This window comes from Lissotriton vulgaris, chromosome 10 (genome assembly GCF_964263255.1).
Source record: "Lissotriton vulgaris chromosome 10, aLisVul1.2, whole genome shotgun sequence".
NCBI classification, from domain to species: Eukaryota; Metazoa; Chordata; class Amphibia; order Caudata; family Salamandridae; genus Lissotriton; species Lissotriton vulgaris.
The window spans coordinates 803,993,894-804,016,922 of NC_141698.1; the positions used below are offsets into that span (position 1 = coordinate 803,993,894).

At 41.6% G+C, this 23,029-nt stretch overlaps 1 protein-coding gene across 1 annotated transcript in view; it reads right to left on the reverse strand.

Moving 5' to 3' along the window:
• LOC147688814 (transmembrane channel-like protein 2) overlaps nt 1-23,029 on the reverse strand; it is a 523,112-nt gene that overhangs the window by 493,383 nt on the left and 6,700 nt on the right. The window contains exon 3 of the mRNA XM_086939828.1: nt 6,059-6,149. Within this exon, the coding sequence (XP_086795954.1) occupies nt 6,059-6,149 (91 nt within the window). The remainder of the gene's footprint in view (nt 1-6,058; nt 6,150-23,029) is intronic.

Here is a 23,029-nt window from a genome sequence, read left to right on the forward strand (position 1 = left end):
GGGAACTATACATGTTAAAATGGAGAACATATTTAAATAAGTAACAAGAGGAATGCAGGAGCTATAACTATCCTTAAGTGTAGACAAATGGCGTAATGTTTTGTTAATTCATCAAAGTTGTACTTGACTGAAAAACTTTTCTTTGATTGCTTTAGATATGAAATTAGTGTGAACGTCCTGAGGAAGGTGTGAAGATTCTTTTAAGCACCGAAACGCTGCGTCGACTGTGTTCACTTGATTGTATATGATTGTTTTTATGAACTATCCACCTTTTGGGTGGCTTATAGTGGTTTTTAATTATTCTTTTAGATTGTAACCCGTTCGGGAGGTAATAAATTGTTATTGTTTGTATTCTGACATATCTTCTCACTTGGTGTTATTATCTTGCTTTATTCATTTTGTCTACTTGTCTACCCAGCACTGCCCTGCTTTAGCTTTATTTCATTTGATTCCTGAGATCCTATAGATTTACAAACTTCCTAAGTATCTAACTCTCTGTGTTTATATGGTAGGAAACCGTACCTAAAAACGGCTTAGACAGGGTGTTTCTCTTTTAGTCCATATGGCTAAAAGCCTTAACAAACTTATAAAAGTTTATAGACTTTATACCCTATAAAGATGGACAAATTCTGAGCAAAATCTGGTCAAAATGTTATGTGGTGGTGTAGGGGTCCAGATTTACTGATATTTATTTATTTATTTATAATTACATTTATTAAGCGCGCAGCTACCCGGAGGCTTCCCAGCGCTAAAGCAGACTAAACGGTAAGAGAAAGTGGGAGAAATAATAAACCATAGGGTTAAGTGTTGAAAAGCCAGGTTTTAATTCCCTTACGGAAAGTGAGGAAGCAGAATTCGGAGCGCAACAGTTGAGGTAGGGCGTTCCATAAGGAAGGGGCCAGCAGGGAAAACGAGCGTCCACCCATTTTGGCTCTGTTGGTGCGTGGAATCATGAACTTATTCTGCGTGGAAGACCTGAGTGTCCGGGGGGGAATATATTGCTGCACTAGGGCAGACAGATAGTGAGGGGCCTTACCAGTCATGATTTTATGCATATAGCAGAGTGCTTTAACCCCTTTACTGCTAAGGCATTATTCCTGCCCTCATAGAATTTCCATTGAAATCAATGGAAAGTCCATGACGAGTTACCCTTGTCATTAGCGGCGAAGAGGTTAAACTTAACCCTGTTCTCAATACGCAACCAGTGCAATTTCCGCATATGGGGAGTAACCGAGGATCTAGCAGGAAGGTGACAGATAAGGCGAACTGCCATATTCTGCACCACCTGGTACTTCCTGGTAACCTCCTTGGCGGCGCCCAAGAGAAGGATGTTCCCATAGTCCAGGCGGGAGATGACAAGAGCCTGGACTACGGTCCTCAAGGTGTCCGCAGGCAGCATCCACGTGATTTTTCTCAGCCACCTGACGATGGTGGTACAGGTGGCGGAGACTTTCACAACGTGTTGCTTGAAGGTTAGCTGGTTATCGAAAAGAACCCCAAGATTGCGGGCAGACTCTGATGGAGTGGGTAGAGGACCCATCTCCGATGGCCAATGGTGTGGGCCCCAGAGTGAAGTGTCTGGGCCAAACAGGAGAAGTTCTGTCTTGTCCCCATTTAATTTTAGCTTGTGCTTCAGCATCCAATCCGATATTTGTTTCAGCCCGGATTGAAGAGAAGACGAGGGGAGATTTTTATTGGTGGAAAGGGAGTAGATGACTTGAGTGTCATCAGCATACGAGTAAATTGTGAGGCCCGCCTGTTCCGCTAAAAAAGCAAGCGGCCTCACATACAGGTTAAAGAAAAGGGGACTAAGAATGGACCCTTGAGGAACACCGTGAGTGGAGGGGAGAATAGAAGAGACAGAAGTAGAGGAAAAGACTTGGAACGTGCGGTCAGAAAGAAAATTGGCAATCCAGGCCAGGGCGGGACCACCGACGCCAACCACCTCCAACGTGGACAATAAGATGGAATGGGAGACGGTGTCGAAGGCGGCACTCAAGTCAAGCAGAATGAGTGCCACCGTCTCCCCATTATCCACTTGGCGTCTGATGGTCTCTGACACGCCAAGGAGGGTGGTTTCCATGGAAAAACCCGCCCGGAACCCGGATTGTGAGCCATGAAGAAAATTGGAAGATTCAACAAAAGAGTTGAGCAAAGAATTAACATGTTTCTCCAAAATCTTGGAAAAGCAAGGGAGCAAAGAAATAGGGCGAAAATTGGAGGGGTTGTTTGGGTCTGCATTTGCCTTTTTTAATAGTGGGACCACCATTGCGTGTTTCCATTCGTTTGGAACAATCGCTTCTGTCAAAGAAGCGTTCAAGACATCTAGAATAATGTGGAGGGATGCTGGGTCCAGAAAGCGCAAAACTTGCGGGGGCATGGGGTCCAGGGGGGAGCCAGATTTGATGTCTTGAAGATACTTATTTAGAAGCGCAGGGGAAATAGGATCCCAAGCAAGAAGTGGGGAGAAAGTGGGCAGTGGACCGGGGATGATATCAGGCGGAAAGTTACATAGGTCTTGAACGGAGTGAGTGGGGGAGGCAGGAGTAGAATTAAAAATGGCATAAATCTTATCAATTTTTGCAAGAAAAAATTTGGCTAACGCATTACACTGAACAGTGCCTAGACAGGGATCCTTAGGAACCGAGGAAGCACCCGAGAGCTCCTTGACTATTTTGAACAGGGCTTTAGGTCTATTTTGCGCTGTAAGAATGGTGCTGTTCGCAAAGTCAGCTCTGGCGGTATCACAGGCCGCATGATAAGTTTTGAGGGCGGACTTGTATTCAATTTTATGGGAAGGGTCATAGTTGGAACGCCATATGCGCTCCAATTTTTTACAGTTGGATTTTTCAGCCCGGAGGGAGTCGTTAAACCAGGGAGCAGGGGGATGATGAATTTGAGATTTGTTATTTTGGGTCGGAAGACAGGAATCCATGGCGGTGGTTAACCATGATGTAACAGCAGGGAGCTCTTTGATAGTAATCTTGGGGACCGTAGGTTTGGAGTTGACAAGAAGAGAGTTTAATTTATTCAAATCAAGACGTTTCCAGTTTCTACTGGCTTTGTGAGGAAGGTCGGGCCTAAAGGAATCAGCCACAGACGTTTTGATAGCAAAATTAACAATAAAATGATCAGACCAGAGGACAGGAGTAGAAGAGAGATAGGAAATGCCAGTTAGATTAGAAAAGATGGGATCTAAAAGATTGCCTGCCTTATGAGTAGGGTCGGAGTTGTGACGATGCAAATCTAATGCTTCAAGATCCTGTCGGAGACGTTTAGCAATAGCACAAGAGGACGAGTTGAAGTGAATATTTAGATCACCAAGCACCTTTTCCGTTAAAAAGTATGTTTTTGGGACGGTCCAGGCTTATTACTACTAAGGATTATATTTGAGAACAGTACTTGCTGGTCCCACCACCTGTTCTCAGTAGAAAGGTCTTTTATATATCTGAAGGCCAATGTTTTTACTTTTGCCTCCCGATTATGTTCCAAAACTCTACCAAATATAGTTACATTTTACACAAAGGAATGTGCTTCTTCTATGTGATAAAGTGCAGCTATTTGGGGCTTTGCTGATTTCAGAGTTTCGCAGGTGGAGTAAAAAAGATATTGTCGATGGTTACTAGTACTCATGCAAAGTAGTCTGCATTATTCTGTTATAAAAATTGGGTATTTCCTAATTACAGGATATAATCCAGCTTGCCCAATTACTATTGTTGGTATCTGTCTGGTCTAATCCTCATGCAGACTTAAACAGGCTGGTAATCAAGGACCACTTAGCTCAGGGTTTAAATCTTAATTCTAAAAGGCTTCGTTGTACAAAATCCCCTTATGGAGACCTGATCATTTTGTTAGTCTCGTGATCATTAATAAATTAGGTAAAAAATGTTGTACCAGCACTTTTTTACCTAATAAGAGGCTCATGAACTAGTCAAGCCTGTAGTAAAATCCCTGTTTTTAATCAATAACACAGAAAGCCATGGAACCATATTTAATTATTGTTCAAATAACTGTGCATTATGCCTTTGCACTTCCAATGAGGAGATGAGCATCTGATGGTTTAATCTTCTGTCCTTGTGACGCTCGTCCTCACAAACTGGCATACATTTGATATTTTTTGCAAATTTTATTCATCGCCAAGAACTAGATTTTTATCCCTGTACTTAAAGTTGCAAATTTTAATAAGTGTAGACTTGCTTTTCTCTTTGTCGAATTTGATACAGCATTTTCTTGGCCCATTCTCTTACCATATATCTTCATTCGATTAACCTTTCTTATATGCACTGCGGGGTGAGGGGAGTTTGTGTTTCATCAATCAATATCAATTAGCAATGCAACCATTTTTGGCAACACAGTGAGGACCAGGAAGGGTGGCTAAGATAAACGTTTATTACAAATTCAAAGACACGTTAAGATACACAACTCTTAACTCCATGCTATTAAAGTACAGAATAGAAATATTCAGACCCAACCTACAAAATGCATTTTGGCAGACCCATATTAGACAAATAAGAAGTTTGGACACACCAAAAATATCCAATGCTCAGAGAAATTTTTCAGATTTGTTGTCTATACATGCGTAAATCTAAGTCACCTAAAGTAAAGTCCAAGTTAAAAGGATGGTTCTAAAAGTCCAAGGGATTTCAAAGATTAGGAATTTCCATAAAGGAAATTAGAACTAAGCAAGGTAAAAATAAGTGTGAAAGGTTTCAGCACTGCAGAAGCTTGGATAAGAGTCTTTTTGGTTCAGGTAAGTAAGTGTTATACTAAGCCACGCTCAGCAAAGAATCAAGGAAAGGATAGAGGACTAAACTTCTCAAAGGGATCAGGAATGGATCTAAAGAGACTCTGAAAAATGATCTGGAAAGAATCTGACAGGCATCTAAGGGGAATCTGAATCTCCAGCGATGTGAACATGTTTTTCATCATGGTATTCTTCTCAGGCTCTATGTCTAGTACAGTAATGTATCTATTCTACAACTGACATTGTGTGTGAATACCTGCAAGAAATGTCATGTTATCAGAAAATAGAAACTAGCATTTATGCAGCATAACAAATTATAGGCCTAAATTATCAACTTAAAGTATTAGCAAGAGTACACATTTTAATATGCATGTGCACATTTAAACACAAAATAATATGAATGATCAGTGTATTAGGTTCACATTACATAAAGCATACAGTAAATACTTTAGTAAATAATTATGTGTAAGTATGGCTAAGAACTACATTTAAATGAAATATATGACATAATAATGCACACATTACATGAACTCCTTATAGTTTCTAGTGCAATTGCATTCTTCATACATTTATATGGTTGCCTATTTAATTATCTAAACAGTAAACGGTATTCAATGTATTAAGGCACACATTAAGAAAGTCAAATTTCAAATTTATACTGAATACATTTTTATAAAGTAAGGATAGTTTATTAATTCCTCATGTAATACGGCTAAACAGATAGTTTGAATAAATTCACTAGTCCCACAATGAACGCACTGTAATAATAATGTCAAACGCAGCACTTATTTTAATATTGTTGGACCACATATGAATCAAATGCTATACATATTCATGTCACACATCTGTTATGAAGTTGTGACATATTTGTGATGTGTAAAGGATGGGCAAATTTACCCTGCACCAAATTCATGGATAATGCATGTGTGTCAGTAGCTTTCTGTCTGCTGCTAATAAGATTAGGAATAAGATGGACTCAGGTATTCCATGCTCTCATATGCTCCATTTCATACTCCTGCTTGCTATACTATATTATCTATTTTTAGTTATTTTATGTTTTTGTGGATGAATTTGATTGTATTTAGTTTGTTACTTGCTGTTTTAGTTTTTATACCAAATAAAGTATGAATTGATTGATGGATTACTAAAATTTCAAGTGGATAAACAGCATTTTTTTTGTTACTTAATCGTTTTAGAATCAATGTCAAAAAGCTTGTCTATGAATTGAGTTTAACTAACAATCAAAATGCACATTTCTCATGACCTTTTCACACTGTTCAGTGGCTTGCTGATTTTAGTTTTTCATATACATACCTTCATCATCATCACTTTATAAGCATAGAATTTTTTGCCTTTACCCTTGCCTAGTGCTCCTTCAAATTTCTCAACGAAAGCTTGTGAATCTCTAGAGAGGAAAATAAAAGTTCAAATTAACAAAAAAGCATAGACTACAGATATAGCATATACTGAGGGTAGTTGATTTGTGTGTGACAGTATTTAGTTCATTGCTCAGATTCTCATGGATGTACAAGCATGTGTAAACATAAGGAATTTGGCATTTTTAGTGTGTGTCTGCTAACATCAATGTACCACCACCTTCTGAGGGAAATCTGGAATTGAATATATCGATTACAAGGTTTGGAGGGGTATAGGATGATCTATGTAGAGTTTCAAGAAGTAATCACTTTCTCTTCTCCAGTATGCAAAGCAGTTACAATGGCAAAATATGCTGAAGATTCCACAACCAACTGGCTTGTGTTTAACTTATCAGTAGACACAGCTTTATTGAGTGTACAACCACTTTTGCAATTTAGAAAATCTGAGTTTACACTGATAAAAGGAATAACTCAAACAATAATGTTCATGTGAGTAAATCTACTCTCAGTGGTGGAGATTGCAAGGGGGGGAGATATTCCAAAGCTTACACTTTTCCAGGTTTTCACAAACGTATCTCCAAGTCATACCCACCCTTGAAAAGGTTGAACGTGTATTCCTGTTGAGGGCAAGTGCAAAGATCTATCCAGGGAGTGAATGTTAAGGGAATAATCTTCAAAAGTGGGGGGCCCCCTGGATAGAGCTCTCTTCAAAGGTCAAATTATTCTGGGACCGGTTTCGGGGTGTTACCCCCTCATCAGCCAGGATAGCTTAAAACCTGGGGTACAGAGAGCAAGGGACCCATGGTGGTGCATTCCCATTCCACTTAGGGCAAGAAGTGCTCTGTACTGGGTGAATGTTTGAAATTGTTCAGCATTCTGTCCAGCAAGTGTTCTTTTTGCATTTGTCATAGTATGCTCAGATGAGGGTGCCGTGCTCCCCATGCCACTGGAGTCATGCTAGCCTGGGTGATAAGGGGTGAAACCCCAAAACTGGTCCCAGGATGATTGTTTACGATCCATGGAGGACTTGGCCTGGCATTTTGGGCTGGACGGTTCCCATGGGGAGCAATGTCAAGACTGATTTGCATTTGACTGGGTTTGAAGTCGAATGACATGTGGAGCAAAGAAAGATTGATTTTGCCCAGATCTCTGTACTGGGGTGAATGTTTGACATTGTTTAGCATTCTGTCCATCACATGTTTTTTTGATTTCTCTCCCACAGTGTGCCAGGTATGCCCGGACCTGGGTCCCGCGTCACTGTGCCACTAGATTCAAGCTAGCCTAGATGATGGAGGGTAATACCCTGAAACCGGTCTCAGAATGCTTATTTCTCGTCCAGGGAGGACCTGGATTGGCAGTTTTAGCTGGAATGTTCCCATGAGGGGCAGGGTCAAGATTGATGTGCATATGGCTGGGTCTAAACTGGGGTGGCATGGTGAGCAAAATAACAATGGATTTAAGTCAGATCTCTTGACTGGGGTTGAATGTTTCATGTGCTCCTTATTCCATTCATGAATTGTGTGTTTTTTAGTTTTCGGATGAGCTTACAGAAGTCTTTGGTGTGAATTCCAAGAAAAAGTCAGCAATCTTCACTAACTAGGATTTACATATCCGTAGATTTGCGTGAATCAGGCAAAATGTGTTTTGTGAATGATTAGAAAATGAGGGAGTAAGAAATAAGGAGGTAAATGAAAAATGTAAGAAAACAACCTATCTTTATCTCAAAGACTATGACACACAATGCAGCAAACTAGATCAGATAATAGGAGCATGACCACACAGATTGCACGTATTTCAGAATTTGTTCTTTAAATACCAAAGCACCTTAACAATATTGCAAGTTGTTGGGACATAATGTGACCAAGCAGAAGAAAGATGGTGAAGGCTTAGTTCCTTTCTAGTCATGGAGCTCCGAGGTAATTTGTAAAGTACTTTTACTTACAGTGGAATATGCTTTATTCCTTGTAACGCATGGGGACAGCCATCAACTAATCCCATACATTTTTCTATTAGGATCATTTAGCATTCCAAAACATCCATGTGTACCACCCAGATTCTATAATAAGACTACAGCACCATATTTATGCTAGATTTAAGGTTACAGTGTTAAATATTAAGTATAACATATGGTATTGTGTTTGCAAGAAGCTGTACCATGTATGTCGCTCTCCAATGCAACCAGCCTTTTGGTGTCTATAACCTGTCAGAGACATACTATAAGTGGATCTGCTATTACTGAGAATTTAAACATTTGGGGTAGTTGAAAAATTTAACCAGATTACTCTACATTTCAATAATTACCACACAGCTGTAAATATCTTTTTCTGAATCAGTTTAGAGAAAATACCACAAAAATGTATACAGCCCATCATTATTTATGCTCAGATGGCTAAAGTGTGTAATATAGATCACTGTCATATGGTGCTTTAACTTCAATGGATTCTAGAAAATAACAAGGGCAGTCCTCCCCACAAGAACCAGGGTGTAAAGTATTTTAGTGAAACAAAGGCTCTTATTAGTGATATGCTTAGGCAACAATGGCTGTATACAGTTGTACTGTTCAAAACATAATTCAGGAGAAAGAAAGAGTAGTCAAAGCAAGTTATACAAAACAATATTATATTTTTATATATATCTATATATATCATGTGCATAGTGTACCATGTGAAAAAATGTAACCAAACAGAACAATAATATACAATACAGATATATAACAATAGAAGCAATATACTTGTATGTGTTCCATAGAAGGACAAACAACCATGTAAACATCCCTATGTCACAGGAATTATGATAAATCTGTGTCCTTGTATTAGTTAGGGAAATTTCAAATTTGATTTGCTTGTGTTACATAAGTGTCAAAGATGTTTTGACCCGGTTGAGAATTTTGGGTCTCATTAGGACTAACAAAAATAAGGGACAAATAAAAGATAGAGAAAAACACAATGACTACTCTGTAAAAACCAATAGTGGAGTGTCAAACTAATTAATAATTGACGATATACGGTAGTGGTCATATTTTGGATTCAAAAACAGGTAAAGAACAGTGTCACTTGGATATGCAGTGACCTTCATCCCCGTGATTATTGCTGCATTTATACCCATAGACCCCCACAGCTCATTTCCAATGTATGATCTTTTAGATATATTTGACGTAATTATGTGACTATATAACTCACTTAGGACAAAATGGTTCTCGCTACTTCTACAGAATGAGATGCGTGGTTTTACGTTGGGCCTTATAATAGGCTGTATTCGCATATCTTGTGCATGGGAGGTGTATAACTGTATAGAGGCAATTATGATTCCTGCATGCACGCACATGCATTAAATTTCAGTTCGAGTTCTATATATATACATAGTGCTATGTATTGAATGAGGTAATTAGCACACAGGAATTGATTCCTGCTCATAGTGTCCAATGTTAATTGATGCAAATCATAATCATTTAGCAGTACATTTTATTTACATATTTTCCATTATGGTTTCATTTAGAATAATGTACATTCAAAGTGAGCACAATATGATTGTTTTTTACATTTTACTGATGTCATTTAATGGTTCGTCTTGACATATTCTGTTTACTATGTCTTTTGCATGTTGAGGATTGGCTTGCACTATTTAAGGGCCAATTACAATGTCGGTTGGAAAGGCTCCGATCGGCATTCGGGTTTGTCCAAATCAGATTCGGAACCAGCGTTTTTGACCAACTCGGAAACACATTCGACCAACCGGTTATGATAGTCAGAAACTGTTTGGCCGTTCCAACTCTATTCCGATCAGCATTTGGAGAAACAGACATGGTCAGAGCAGAATCTTACATGTCTATGGACTGTGTTTCCGACTGACACATTACGATGTGGGATTAAGAAAGCCTTTCTGAATTGGTTTGTCTGACACAGATGGGCTGTCGCAATTGGACTTTGGGGGCCCGTAGCAGGCCACCTTTCACCCAGAGACCTCTGGTTGGGGCCCATGGGTTACCCATGGATCCCCTCTTTCCAACCTTGCATGGTGTGACAGGTAGCAAGGGGTGCCCGCCAGAGGGTGCAAGATTTTCCGTGACCAACACTTTTTTCAAAGGCAGCCTGTGTTGCTGGTCGGAACACATGCTTCCATTGAAGTCAATGGGAGTCCAACCAAACAGTGTTCGGAGACATCATAATTGGTCGGTCTGACATCCTGACTGCGACTTGGACGGAAACCATTCCGACACTGAGTTGGTTGGAACGCGTTCTGCCCGACATCGTAATGATGCCGTTAGATTATAAAGGTGATAGACACTGCTCTTAAGAAAGGCTGTAACCCTGTTGTATAGCAACAAATGAATATTCCCGATTCATGCCCTTATATGGGTACAATTCATGTTGCCGTTATATAGGCATAGAAATCAAGCCCTTATTTAGGCATAGTCCATGCTACCCAAATACAGGCATGGCAACTTCCATCCGTTCACCAAACGTCACAATGATTTCTTGGAAAACCAGGCTCTTAAGCAGAAGGGACTTCCCCTAGCCTGGATATTGATTTCTCCAAGAAACACATTATTATGCTTGAACAACTATTCCTTAGGGGTTCATCCCTGACGTTCATATGCCCAACTTTACGTCAAAGCTGGCATTCCTAAACACCTTCAAGGTATAAATATACCTTCACTTGCTATGGCAAAGCACGGTGTGGTTCGGTGCAGCTCGACTACCTACTTGCCTGACTCAGCTCGCTACAGCAAGTGCCGAAGGAAGCCGAATCTCCAGCTGACGTACTTATCAGAAGCTGTCCTCCTCTGCTGAGAATCCAGCTCAAGTGTTTCTGACTCCCATTGCGGGGTGTTGGGAAATCGAGTACGAGATAGAGATGCCCACCTCCTTCATTCTTAGGTATGGAACTGGTTAGAACCTAGAGAAACCTTTGGCAATTCTTGGCAAAAAAAACTAAACTTATGCTAAAGACCACACTTACTTCTTCCCTGGTACTAGACCTAGGTTAGGTACATTGGGGTAGGCGTATTTTAGAAGCACCAGTTGAGTATTTTAGTCTGTGTTATTTATGTATGTATTTTTATATATCATAGCACAAGACAATGCTATTACAGTATTATTTTATACTACTAATTCCGCTGTATGCATTATACTTTGCATTCTGTCTAACGATTGTAGCAGTTCACCTCTCTTGCATGAGAAAGAAGACTGTTCATTAAACCCCTTTCATTGATACGTCGTTCTCTCTATTTTCTTTGGAACACTGTAGAAACGAAGCATGCATAATTGACTGAGTAAAATAGTTATCTATTGTTTCCACGACTCTGAAGATATTTGTACCAGTCCTAGGGAAACAACGTTGTCATGTTTATGCGGTTGTCAGAAACGAATCCATTCTTGTGTATTCGAGAAAGCTTCTATTTAACTCTGAGCTAGCTGGCACTCACAATTATGTTTAGTATATTCGATAGAGACATACTGACCTCAGTCCTATGTCATATCTATAGGGTATATTATTCCAATGCGCAGAGCCTATTGGAAATATAGGAATACACTACATGGCACCCAACATTTGGTAAGGCACTAATTTAACGTTAGATACTCAAGTAACTCAGTTGTGCTTTTCTCAGAGACCGCTTTTTCCGTAATACTCCAATAGACATCTGGAGTGGGTAAAAGGATAATATCCACCATAGCTGAGTAGGACGAAAAATCCTATGTATTAGCTTTTTGGTTTGTTCAACGTTAAAGGATACAGTGTTCCAAAATATTGGGCACCTTATCTTTGTTTCCTTGAAACTTGCTCTGCAAATTTTCATTAAACAATGTCGAATAACGGCAACAACACCGAGAACTGTGGAGCTGCGGCTGATTCAACATCTTTTAACATAACAGGTTTTAATGGAACCGACGAGGATGCTATATGCATTCCTATGAATTTAAGGAAAGCCATCACTATAAAACGTATAAAATATGGCCTAACATCGAGAGGTGATATGATAGTTTTTGTGATAGAGGCACATGAATATCACAGAGGTATTCTATTCGTGGATAGTTTTCCCTGAAGCAAATTCAGTAACACAGATATTTCCCTTCTACAAAGAAGACGAACCACTAGAGGAATATATTCCTTTAGAGGATATAGAAATTCCACTAACTTACCAGCAGCATGAGCTCTGGTTTTATGGCGCCCTAAAACATTTGAATCGCATTACCAGGCTCAGTCCACTAGGTAGACCAGGAGCAATATGGCCGGTCTTAGCCAGCTATACACCACATCCTGGCATTGAAGAAATGTCAGATGCAGAATTACGAACTCAACTTAAAGAGTTGATCAAAATATATGGACAATTGGTTCAATATGCCATGCGGACTCTCACAGTCCAACCTGCAATAGTGACCCCTCAACATACATCTCAGCAGGTTGAATACACTAAAAATGACTTTACCCTCATTGTAAAATTACCTGCAAAGAAGGAACAAATTCCATTTTGGATAGCTCAAACAATTACTCAAATCGAAGCAGAATTTCCTAATACTACCCCTCATGAGAAACACAGAATTTTAACAATCTGTTTACCAATGGAGATTGCACCACATCTGGAGGACTGCAACACTTAGGGTACAGTCTTCGCTGCTATCTTCACTAAAACACATGGCGTTCGGTCCATGGCGGTAATATCAGATGTCCTGAAACAGATTCAAAATGAATACGGAGCAGAGCCTGCTTTGAATTTAGGTATGAAATTACTGAAAGACTTTAAACAGGTCTCAGCTATAATATTAGCTAAGATTAAAGGTGAAGCAGCATCAGTGGCGATCCGCCAGAAGTTAAGCAAATTTGACGTAACTGAGCAACCACAAGAATTAGCCAGAATAATTGAAAAATCCTAAGAAGAATTAGGTAGAGACAGTATGGGCGGTAAACCAGTTAAACCCCAACTGTCTGAAAGTCCTGAAAAGGTCTTCACTAAATACACTCCTACTCCTTCTAAAATGAAGTGGGGAAACACCAAACAAACTTCTTAAGAGAAGCGTTCTCATTCCAGAGGTAGGTCTCCTCAAAAGGAGCCCTCTGAAAAGAGGTGTAACCTCAGGAATAGGGATAAATTGGGAAAACCTGATAGATATCAAGATACTGAAACACGTTCCTTTTGTACATTTCAGACTTCGTCACAGAAATCTGAAAGAAGAGGACGGTCAGAACCCAAGGAAGAATGCGTGAAGTCCAAAGACGATCAACACGTTTTGAAAAACAAGAAACCTCAAATCACCAAAAAGAAGGTAGCAGGTCTAAATATCAGACATGCCGAGGATCTTGAGGACACAACTCAAGAACGGGGAATGGGCTCAGGCAATGGTGAACAGCGCAGCAGAAGTCACCATAGCTCGCAAGAACTTGAAGGATAATCTGGAGACAGTGGACTTGAATTAATTAATTCAAGTTGAAACTGCAGATACCAGGGTTAATTCTCCACATAAGTTATATGAAGTAACACTTCGGATGGAGGGAGACATACCAAGAAAGATAAGAGCACTCTTTTGTTCCATCTAATTATTTTCCTCTGTGTGTGGCGGAGTAAGGTCTCTGAGTGCTGCAGCCAAGGCTATGTGCGCCTAGAACCTGACCGCGCGTGTAGACCAGGGCTTTGAGTTGGATCAAAATACTTGGGGATCTTTCAAAGGGGCATAACCAATGCAATTAAGGGTGCGGCTTAAAAGCAATCAACATAAAAATATGTGCATCGCATAGTGTGCCACCCTACTGATATTTTGCTTCTTCTGTCATTGCATCCAGATATATAACAAAAATAACATTACACCTACAAGAAGCCAAGACTATTGGCTTTATCAATGTTTATTTCATGCATCAAGTTGTATATAATATTGAAAATGCTTCCACTCTCGTGGTTGGGGTTGTGGCTTAATACTTGAGCTGTCGATTTAGGAGATGTGTTTTTGGTGTCGGTCAGCCTAACATCCTGTCATTCTGGGCAAATCAATGAATCTCCCCATGCATACAAAAAATATATAATTATAAATCATGTAAAGTGCTCCAAAACTTTCGGATTGAGTTTGCACTATATACAAACTTGCTGCATTTCTTTTCTAAATGCGGGGTAGAAACCATAACAGATGAAGAAAGAATTACGAAAATAGAGGGAAAGAGAAAGGGAGGGCAGAAAGGAAGAATGAAATATAGGAAATATGAAAAGAAGGAAAAAAATGCGACAAGAAGGAGAGGTCAATAAAAGGATGGATTAAAAGGTGAAAGGTTTGAGAGATGGAAGAGTAAAGTTATATTTGCGTGGGTGGGTGCACGTAAGAATGGATTGAAGGATGGATGTTTGGATAGATGGATGGAAACCTGGATGGAAGGGTGAAAGGATGGGTGATTGATAAAAGGTGGGTGAAATGATGGATGGCTGGATGGATGGGTGGATGGAGGAATGCAATGGTAAAGGAAGGATGGATGTATTCGATGAAAAGACAGACGGAGGGCAGCATGAATAGACAGATGAAATGGACGCAGGATGAAAGGCTTAAAGGGTGGAGAGAATAATAGATAGAAGGAATGAAAGGACCTCTTCTAGGGATGACAGACCTTACTAGCTTCACTCTCCTGATGGAATTTGAGATACCGGTCAAATTTGTGGGGCAGGGGGTTTAGTTTGCTATTTGCCCACAATATGTCTTCGACAACAGCTAAAGGATGTCCATAGGAGAGACCTGGAAAGGCCTGGCTAGGGATGTGGCCTAATGGCTAAAGCTGCTGACTTTAGCACCAGGGAAACAGGTTTGAATCCCAACCTTGGCTCACCATCCTGTGATTCTGGGCAAATCACTTAATCTCCTGGTGCCTAGAAAATAATGTGTAAGATCTGGTTCTCTTGGAAAGTGCTCTTATGCCCCTGGGCCATGCCTCTGCAAAAGAAAACAGCAAAAAATGAAAAAAATGCAAAAAACCCTAGATTCAAGTTGGAGCCAGTCAGATAATAATAATTGCATACACTCCCTCTACAATTGTGTACTATGGGACTTATTAGCCAATTAATGCCAACTTTACAAGACACTCTGAAAGAACAAACTCTACTAAGGGTTAAATAAAGGCAGTTACCTGCTGATAGACTGCACTCTAGGGATGTTGTATTACACATGGATAAATGATTGTGATGATCTGGTAAAACACTGGTATGACAGAAGCTATATTAGAGATTTTTAAGTAATGCCATAGAAGGTGACACGGTGAGTGAGAATGTTCCTCTCCATCCCACCCTCTAAGTGAGTAAAATTTGCCTGCAATTTTCAAAACAAAAATTCAGGCTCAAAACGTACCCACGACCCTACATGCAAAATAGTTAATCAGCGGGGAGGGTGCAGGGAGGAGGAATGTAACTTTCTTTTTTTTCTAAAGTGCACTCTTAGCACATTGTATCCTATTTCTGCCCGAGAGAAGGGCCTATGCGAAGCTGCAGCAGCCCCAGTGCCTATGTTTGGGTGGTCCGTGGCCAGTGCACGGTGGCAGGGTGTTGCACTTTTTTCCACCTCATGCTGCTTCTCTGGCATACTGCTGTTGTGGAAATGAAGCAAGTGTGAAAGCATGTGTGCTTCACACGTCGTGCTTTCAGACTTGCTTTAGTTCCTTTTAGTTCCTTTCTAACTACAGCACTGCTGGGTGCTGATTGTGGGCCAATGTGAAAATATTCCTGTTAATTGCAGCGCATGACGGGCGCTGTGATTAACAGGAATACTTTCACAAAGGCCCACAATCAGCACCCAGTTGCGCTGTCTTTTGCCTCAGGCAACCGGTAAATTGCTGTTTTTCGTTGCTTGCATTATAAAAGTGTCCGGCGGCAAGAACGTATACACGCTTTACACGGGACACGCTCAGTGCTTTAAAGGTGTGCGGGTGCGCAGCTGTGCAGGTTAGCGGGAACCCTGGTTATGACATTCTTCTAGCTGAACAAGACTGGCCACCAGAATTTGTCAGGGAGTGCCCACAAGGTGAAGACAGCATTATGCCAGCCTTCTCCAACCATATTCCAATTCATTTAAAATATACCTATGCCAGGAAATGGGCATTAGCCTAAGCTCCTGCATTATACAAAAATCATGTAGGATGGGATGAGGATTCTCCTCACCATAAGATCCAGGTAAAAAATCAACCAACTGCACAAAGGCAGTATTCAGTTAAGCAAGAAGATAAAAAAAGAACCGGGAGATCTTAGATCAACTTGAATACCAAGGGGTTATTGAAACATGCACCTCATCAATGAATAATCCTTCGTTTCCTGTCTCCAAACCAGACAATACATATCGTCTAGTATTTGACTACAGACATCTAAACTCTTGTTGCAAAACATTTGCAGTGCAAAATCCACACGGTACGGCATTAATGAATAATATTGCGCATAAAAAATGTAAAACAACATTAGATATTTCTAATGTTTTTTTCTGTAAAAACATTGCACCAGAAAGTAGGTTTCTGACCCCTTTCTCAATTATGGGGACACAGCGTCACTTCTGTCGCCTCCCTCAGGGATTCAAGAACTGTCCTGGGTTATTCTCAGCAAGGGTAACAGAGTTACTACAAACTTATAATGATGAAGCATTGCCATATGTGGATGACATCTATGTAACAGATATACTTGGATTCACCTCTGAGGATTACAAATCAATTTAAAAAAGTCTAGAATTGCCCGTCTCAACGACCTTTTTCTAGGATACGAATTTTCAAGTGAAGGTGAAAGCATGGCAGCAAACTTTCTAGAGAAATGTGCGCTGCTCCAACCTCCAGAAGCGCTGAAAAACTTACAGTCAATTCTAGGTTTCCTGAATTTTGGAAGAACATACATTCTAAACTACGCAGAAAGGGTTGAACCTCTCTACAAAATAATCAAACCTGATTTTAAAACAGTCAATTGGACACAAAAACACACTGAAATTTTGCGTTCATTGCAAACAGACATGTTAGCAACTAACTATTTACAAACACGCGTAAACGTACGCAACTTAGTGATCTGAATCATTCCAGGACAATGCAGCTTCACGTACCAATAGCTTACAAATCACACTTGTACACACAAGCAAAAATGAAGTTCACTTCAACAGAAAACATGCTGACAACAGTTCAGACTGCTGTAGCAAAAGAGAGAGCCCTTGCACAGGGTAAGCGCATTATGGTCGTTACATCTGTACCTGCTTTAGAGGCCGTGACAAAAGCGAGAATTCCAAATGCTAAAGCTTTACATCCGAGACAGGTACAATGGGTTAATTCTCTTGCTGCAACAGACGTTGATTACGTTTTTGATTCATATTTGAAAACACAAGCATTTCTACAATACGAACAAGAATGTCCTCTGCCTACTGAAATTCTGCCTCTACAACAGTATGAATGTATAATTTATACTGACGGATCAGCTCAACCCACTACGGTCGGTAAACAAGCCTAGTGTGGCATGCACGATCGTTAAAGGTCATTGGCACAGTGGCAAATTTAGACCAATGGTCACTAAAACTCAATCCTTAGGAGATTGTACAGCTCAGCAAGCTGAACTACAAGCATTGAAGATGGCACTTGAGAATACGGACCACGAATTCCCCACACTCATGGTGTGTGTTTCGTATTATTGTGTTCAATCTTGCAATGAATACTTGCAAAACTGGATTCAAAACGGTTACAAAGATGCGAAAGGTGGCACAATCAAGCATAAAACGCTTTGGGAACAAGTAGTTTAGTAACAACAAGGACTACAAAACACTCACGTGATACATACGCTGAGTCATCAACGTGATGGCGTTCACGTTGCAGGGAATTAATTGGCTGATGAAGCCCGCAAAGGCAGCTGTGCAAACGGCTTTCGCAGCTGCAAGCACTCGTTCAAAAATGAAAATAGACGGCAAAATAATGCTAGCTGTCAATGCCACAAACAAAGACAGTGGTAAAACATTACCTAAAGGGGTTCCACTTAAATACTCATATATAACTGATGCGAGCAATGTTCTGTTTATGCGAATCCCAGGAGTGGGGGATAGAGTAATTCCAAACATGGAACATAGATTAGGACTAATTTTAGCAGCACATGAAGGGCTTGCCTCTGCTCATGCAGTTGTTTCCGCTACAGTGTCATTATTAAAACAGAGATACTGGTGGCCACACATGAGGAAACAAACCAGAAACTATGTTTTGGAATGTGAAATATGGCAAAAGATGAAAGTCTCTACTGTAAAACGTCCTGCGCAGACGCCCCTGTTAATTTTAGATAAACCATTAGTTTGCGTTTACCAGGAACACTGCGGTACTTACAGAGGGATGGTAACTAAATTGTATAATAGTGCTCTGTGACCCTTACCTGCTACCCTATCCCTGTTTCTGCCGCGGGAAGTCCCGTTTGTGCGGAGGGAGAACCGGGTTGCTGAAATCCACAAACACCCACACATCGCCGCCATCTTAGGTGTGGGGGAGTGCAGGGACGCGGTCTAGCGCTCACAAGCACCACCCTGACACGAGCCTACTTAGCCAAATGCTCTCCCGGCAGCGCAGCGGACGAGCGCAGCGGGCGCGCCGGAAACGCGCCGAAGTTGCGCCAAAGTCAAGCCCGTCTGCGCCCGTCCGCGCCGGGCCAGCGACTTGCGCCATGACCCCTGCCCGATCCTCGCCCCTTCGCTACTCAGCCAAAGAGCTATTTCTGCTTAATCGTCCTATTTGTAAAAATCGGGTCAGAGCTAACTGTTCAGACTCCCTCACAGTCCCTACATGCCTGACCTGTGGCTATCGACCTACCATCTGCAATCATCTGAGTCTGGAAGCCTCTCCTGCTTTCAGGAGAAGGACTCTAAAATGCATTCTATTAAATATTAGATCCATGCCAAAACATAAATGCGAAATTGAGGCGTTCATAACTGATCACGATATAGATGTAATGTTCCTTACTGAGACCTGGTCATCTGAGGCCTCTGGTCCAGATTGGAACATAGCAGTTCCGGAGGGATTTTTTGTAGAGTACCTCAACCGACCTAGAAGAACAGGCGGGGGCATTGGTATCATCTACAAGTCCCATCTAAAAATATTCTGCCTACCAGAGTCAAATATGGAGGCTGAAGCCTTGAACTTCAAAATCAAATGCAATAACCGTCTGATTTTCGCTGGCTTGCTGCTCTACAGACCCCCAGGGCCAAAAGCTCCCTTCATCACTGCTCTCCATACATATCTGGAATCCACCACGGACTCCGCCACTTTTACTATTCTAGGAGATTTTAATTTTCACCTCGAAGCTACTAACGATTCTGATTCCGCAACTCTCATTGACAACCTGCTTAGTTTTGATATGACCCAACTAGTGCGTAAGCCCACCCATATTGCAGGACATACTCTTGACGGCATTTTGACCAACAACAATAACTTAACATTTTCTTCCACTTTGCCTGTCCCATGGTCTGATCATAGGGCTGTCTTCTTTAATCTAAAATTTAATGACTCTGCAAGATACAGAAGACGCTTCCTGCCCCCGGAAAGCAAGCGTTCATGGATGAGCTAGCTCCTCTGGAGTCCCGAGTGCCTAAGAAACGGTTGGCCACCGCACAGTGGTATACAGCTGAGTTGAAATTAATCAAACTCAAATGCCGCAAAGCTGAGCGCATTTGGCGGTCCAACTACTGCGCTCTCAAAAAGGCCGAATACTCCAAACCTCTGCAGGAGTATAAGGCAGCGATTATTCAGGCCAAATCCACATTCTACACCACCAGAATCCAAGAAGCCCCCAACTCTGCCAGAGAGCTCTTTAAGACTGTTACCCTTCTGGCAAAAACCCCGCGAGACACTATATTTACACCGGACCTGAACTTTGTCGGGAATATTGCTGCTTTTTTCCAGAGCAAAGTACAGGCTGTTTATGACGGTCTCGGCAACGTAGCCACCAACTCCAATACCAGCCTTAACATCTCGGTCACTCCTACCCAGGTCCCGGCAGTGGACACTGAGGAATCTTCACTTCCCACTTTCCCTGTCTTTCCTAGGTTTCCTATGTTAAAGGAGTCGGAGGTCGGGGACCTTCTCCTACAGATGAAATCAGGATCTCCATTGGATCCATGCCCTCCGCACATTCTGCATTCTATTCCATTAGCTATAACTGGAGTATTGACCACTCTATTAAACAAGGCTATATGCTCGAACTCCTTCCCCTCAATCTGGAAGAAGGCCTGTATCCGCCCGATTCTGAAAAAAGACTCACTCAATCCCTCCGAAACTAAAAACTATCGGCCCATCTCCAGTCTGCCTCTACCAGCTAAAATCCTCGAGAAAGCCATGAACTTAGAACTGATGACTTTTCTTACGAAGAATAATCTTCTTGACTCTACACAACATGGCTTTCGAGCATGCCATTCAACTGAGTCAGCCCTTATCATGGCAACAGAGGATATCAGGAAGACCATGGACGACGGTGGAAGAACGGCCCTCATATTACTTGATTTAACCGCGGCGTTCGACACCTACGGTCCTACTGAGTCGTCTGGAAAATCTGGGCATCTCCGATGACGCTCTCCGATAGCATCATTTCTGACAGGCAGAATCCAACAAGTCCACTGGGATGGACTTAAATCAGAGGAATTTACTCTTCCTGGAGGAGTCCCACAAGGGTCGGCATTATCACCAACCTTGTTCAATTTATATGTCACCCCCTTGGCGAAACTGATAAAATCCCATGGCTTGAGATTAGTGTCTTATGCAGACGACACGCAAATCATAGTGTCGGTCTCCGATTCCATTGAAGCAACCGCAGGCCGTTTCAGGAATTGCCTTCTCAGTGTAAAAAACTTGATGAGCCAAAACTTTCTCAAATTAAAAACTGAGAAGACTGAAATCATAGAATTCGGTCAGAAGCCCTCGATATGGAGTCAGCTATGGTGGCCCCCGGAAGCCGGCTGTTGTCCTACCCCAGCCGAGAAGGTCAGAAACCTCTGATTTTTACTGGACAAAAACCTCTCCTGCACAGCGCAGGTGAAACAAGTCACTTCAGCTTGTTTTCATATGATGAAGGTACTTAGAAAGATCTTGCCCTTTATTCCACCCACCTTAAAAAAGACTGTCATTGCTGCCCTAGTAATGCCTCGGGTTGATTATTGCAACTCTCTCTATCTCGGTACGGGAGAAAAGCAATTGATCAAGCTGCAGGCTATCCAGAACGCGGCCGCCAGGGTTCTCCTGAACCTGCCAAAGCGTCACCCCACCTCCCGGGCCATTCGAGAGCTGCACTGGCTGCCAATTAAGCGCAGAGTCCAGTTTAAGGCCCTCTGCTTGGCCCACAAAGCCGTTCACGGAAAAGGATCAGATGATCTGGCCAAACTCCTCCCGCGCTATGTGCCCAACCGAACTCTAAGATCGGCCAATCAAGACCTGATCTGCGTGCCTAGAATCCGGAAAGTGTGTTGGGGTGGAAAATCATTTTCTAATCAGGCCTCCAAACTCTGGAACTCGTTGCCTGTCGAACTTCGCTCACAAGCCTCCAAACTGAGATTCAGAAAATCCTTGAAAACATGGCTGTTCTCCCTGCCCTGATCTGTCTCACATCACCTTCTATTCTACAGCGCCAAGACGCCGCGGCATTCGAGCGCTTAATAAAAACTTCAGTCAGTCAGTCAGTCAACTATAAATATATCATGGTCACAGTGGATTTGTGTTTAAAGTTCATTTGGATGTGGCCTCAGCGCTCGAACTGACGCTCGAACTGTTATAAAAGATTTGCAAGTCTTTATCGGCACATACGCAGTCGGCACGCTATATTCTGTCCAGGGTCCTGTGTTTAGCTCTCAAGCTTACAAGGAGACCATGACCAAATTGGGTGTTGTATTGCGGTACTCTAATTCATTCCTTCCTGAGGGAAATTCAGTTGTGGAGAGAAACAATCAGGACATAAAGCAATCTATAACAGCTATGGTATTAGGCTCGGGTAACGGGTGGGTCAAACAATTAATAAGTGTCCAACGTAGTCTGAACAATCTGCCAAGAAGTTCTCTAGGGGGTATCACTCCATATGAATTCCTTTTTGGGACCAGAATGTTAGTAGCGGATCTCGATTGTCAGACTTCAGTGGTAGACCAAAAACATTTTAATATCAAAGACCGTTTGGCTGTTTTACAGGACCTAAATGAAATAAGAACAAAACAAAGTAATGTGTTCCTGAAGCCAACCAGCACTGAAGAAAAAACAACCTTCCCAGCAAGGCCAGTCTGGTTATTCCAAAGCTTGGTGATCTAGTCAGAGAAAAGTTCGCGGACAAGAAGGAATTTGGGCCTTCTTACAGACAACCAGTACCTGACCTAGCAATCCATGGATCAGGAACAGTATTACTGCCGCCCCTTGCTGGTAAAAAGGAGAACAGGATTGTGTCGATCGACCTGGTCAAACCACATCATGTGGCCGATAATAAGCAGGAGGCCAAGTGGACTCCACCAATGTAGCAGATGCCCTAATCTAGCTTCTATCCAAGAGGTTCAAACTGAGAGATTCATCATCTTTGAAGAATCTGAAGTGTGAAATGAAGGACTAAGCAACAAAGTTATGGAACTTGTACCTCTTGAGACCCAAATAACAGTTTGTCAAGAAACGCCTGTCTACAATGAAGTACCATCTGACTAAACAAATGTAACAAGTGATCAATTGGTTCCAGCGATTTCAACGAATCCTGATGCAATCCCAACAATTGACAGAACTGCCTCTGGCTATTTCATTAACTTTGATACGTTTTCCGAGGATCCCAGCGAGCCTGAAATGACGCCAGTAAAAAGAACTTTGAGAGAACAAGCAACAAGCCTTTTTCATCACATAGAAAAGACTTATCTGGTTTCACCATGGATTGAACTTTGGATTGTTTTGGGTGTATTTTTTCTTCTACTTTGGTTGACTCTGGTAATTACTTTGGGAATACTGATAA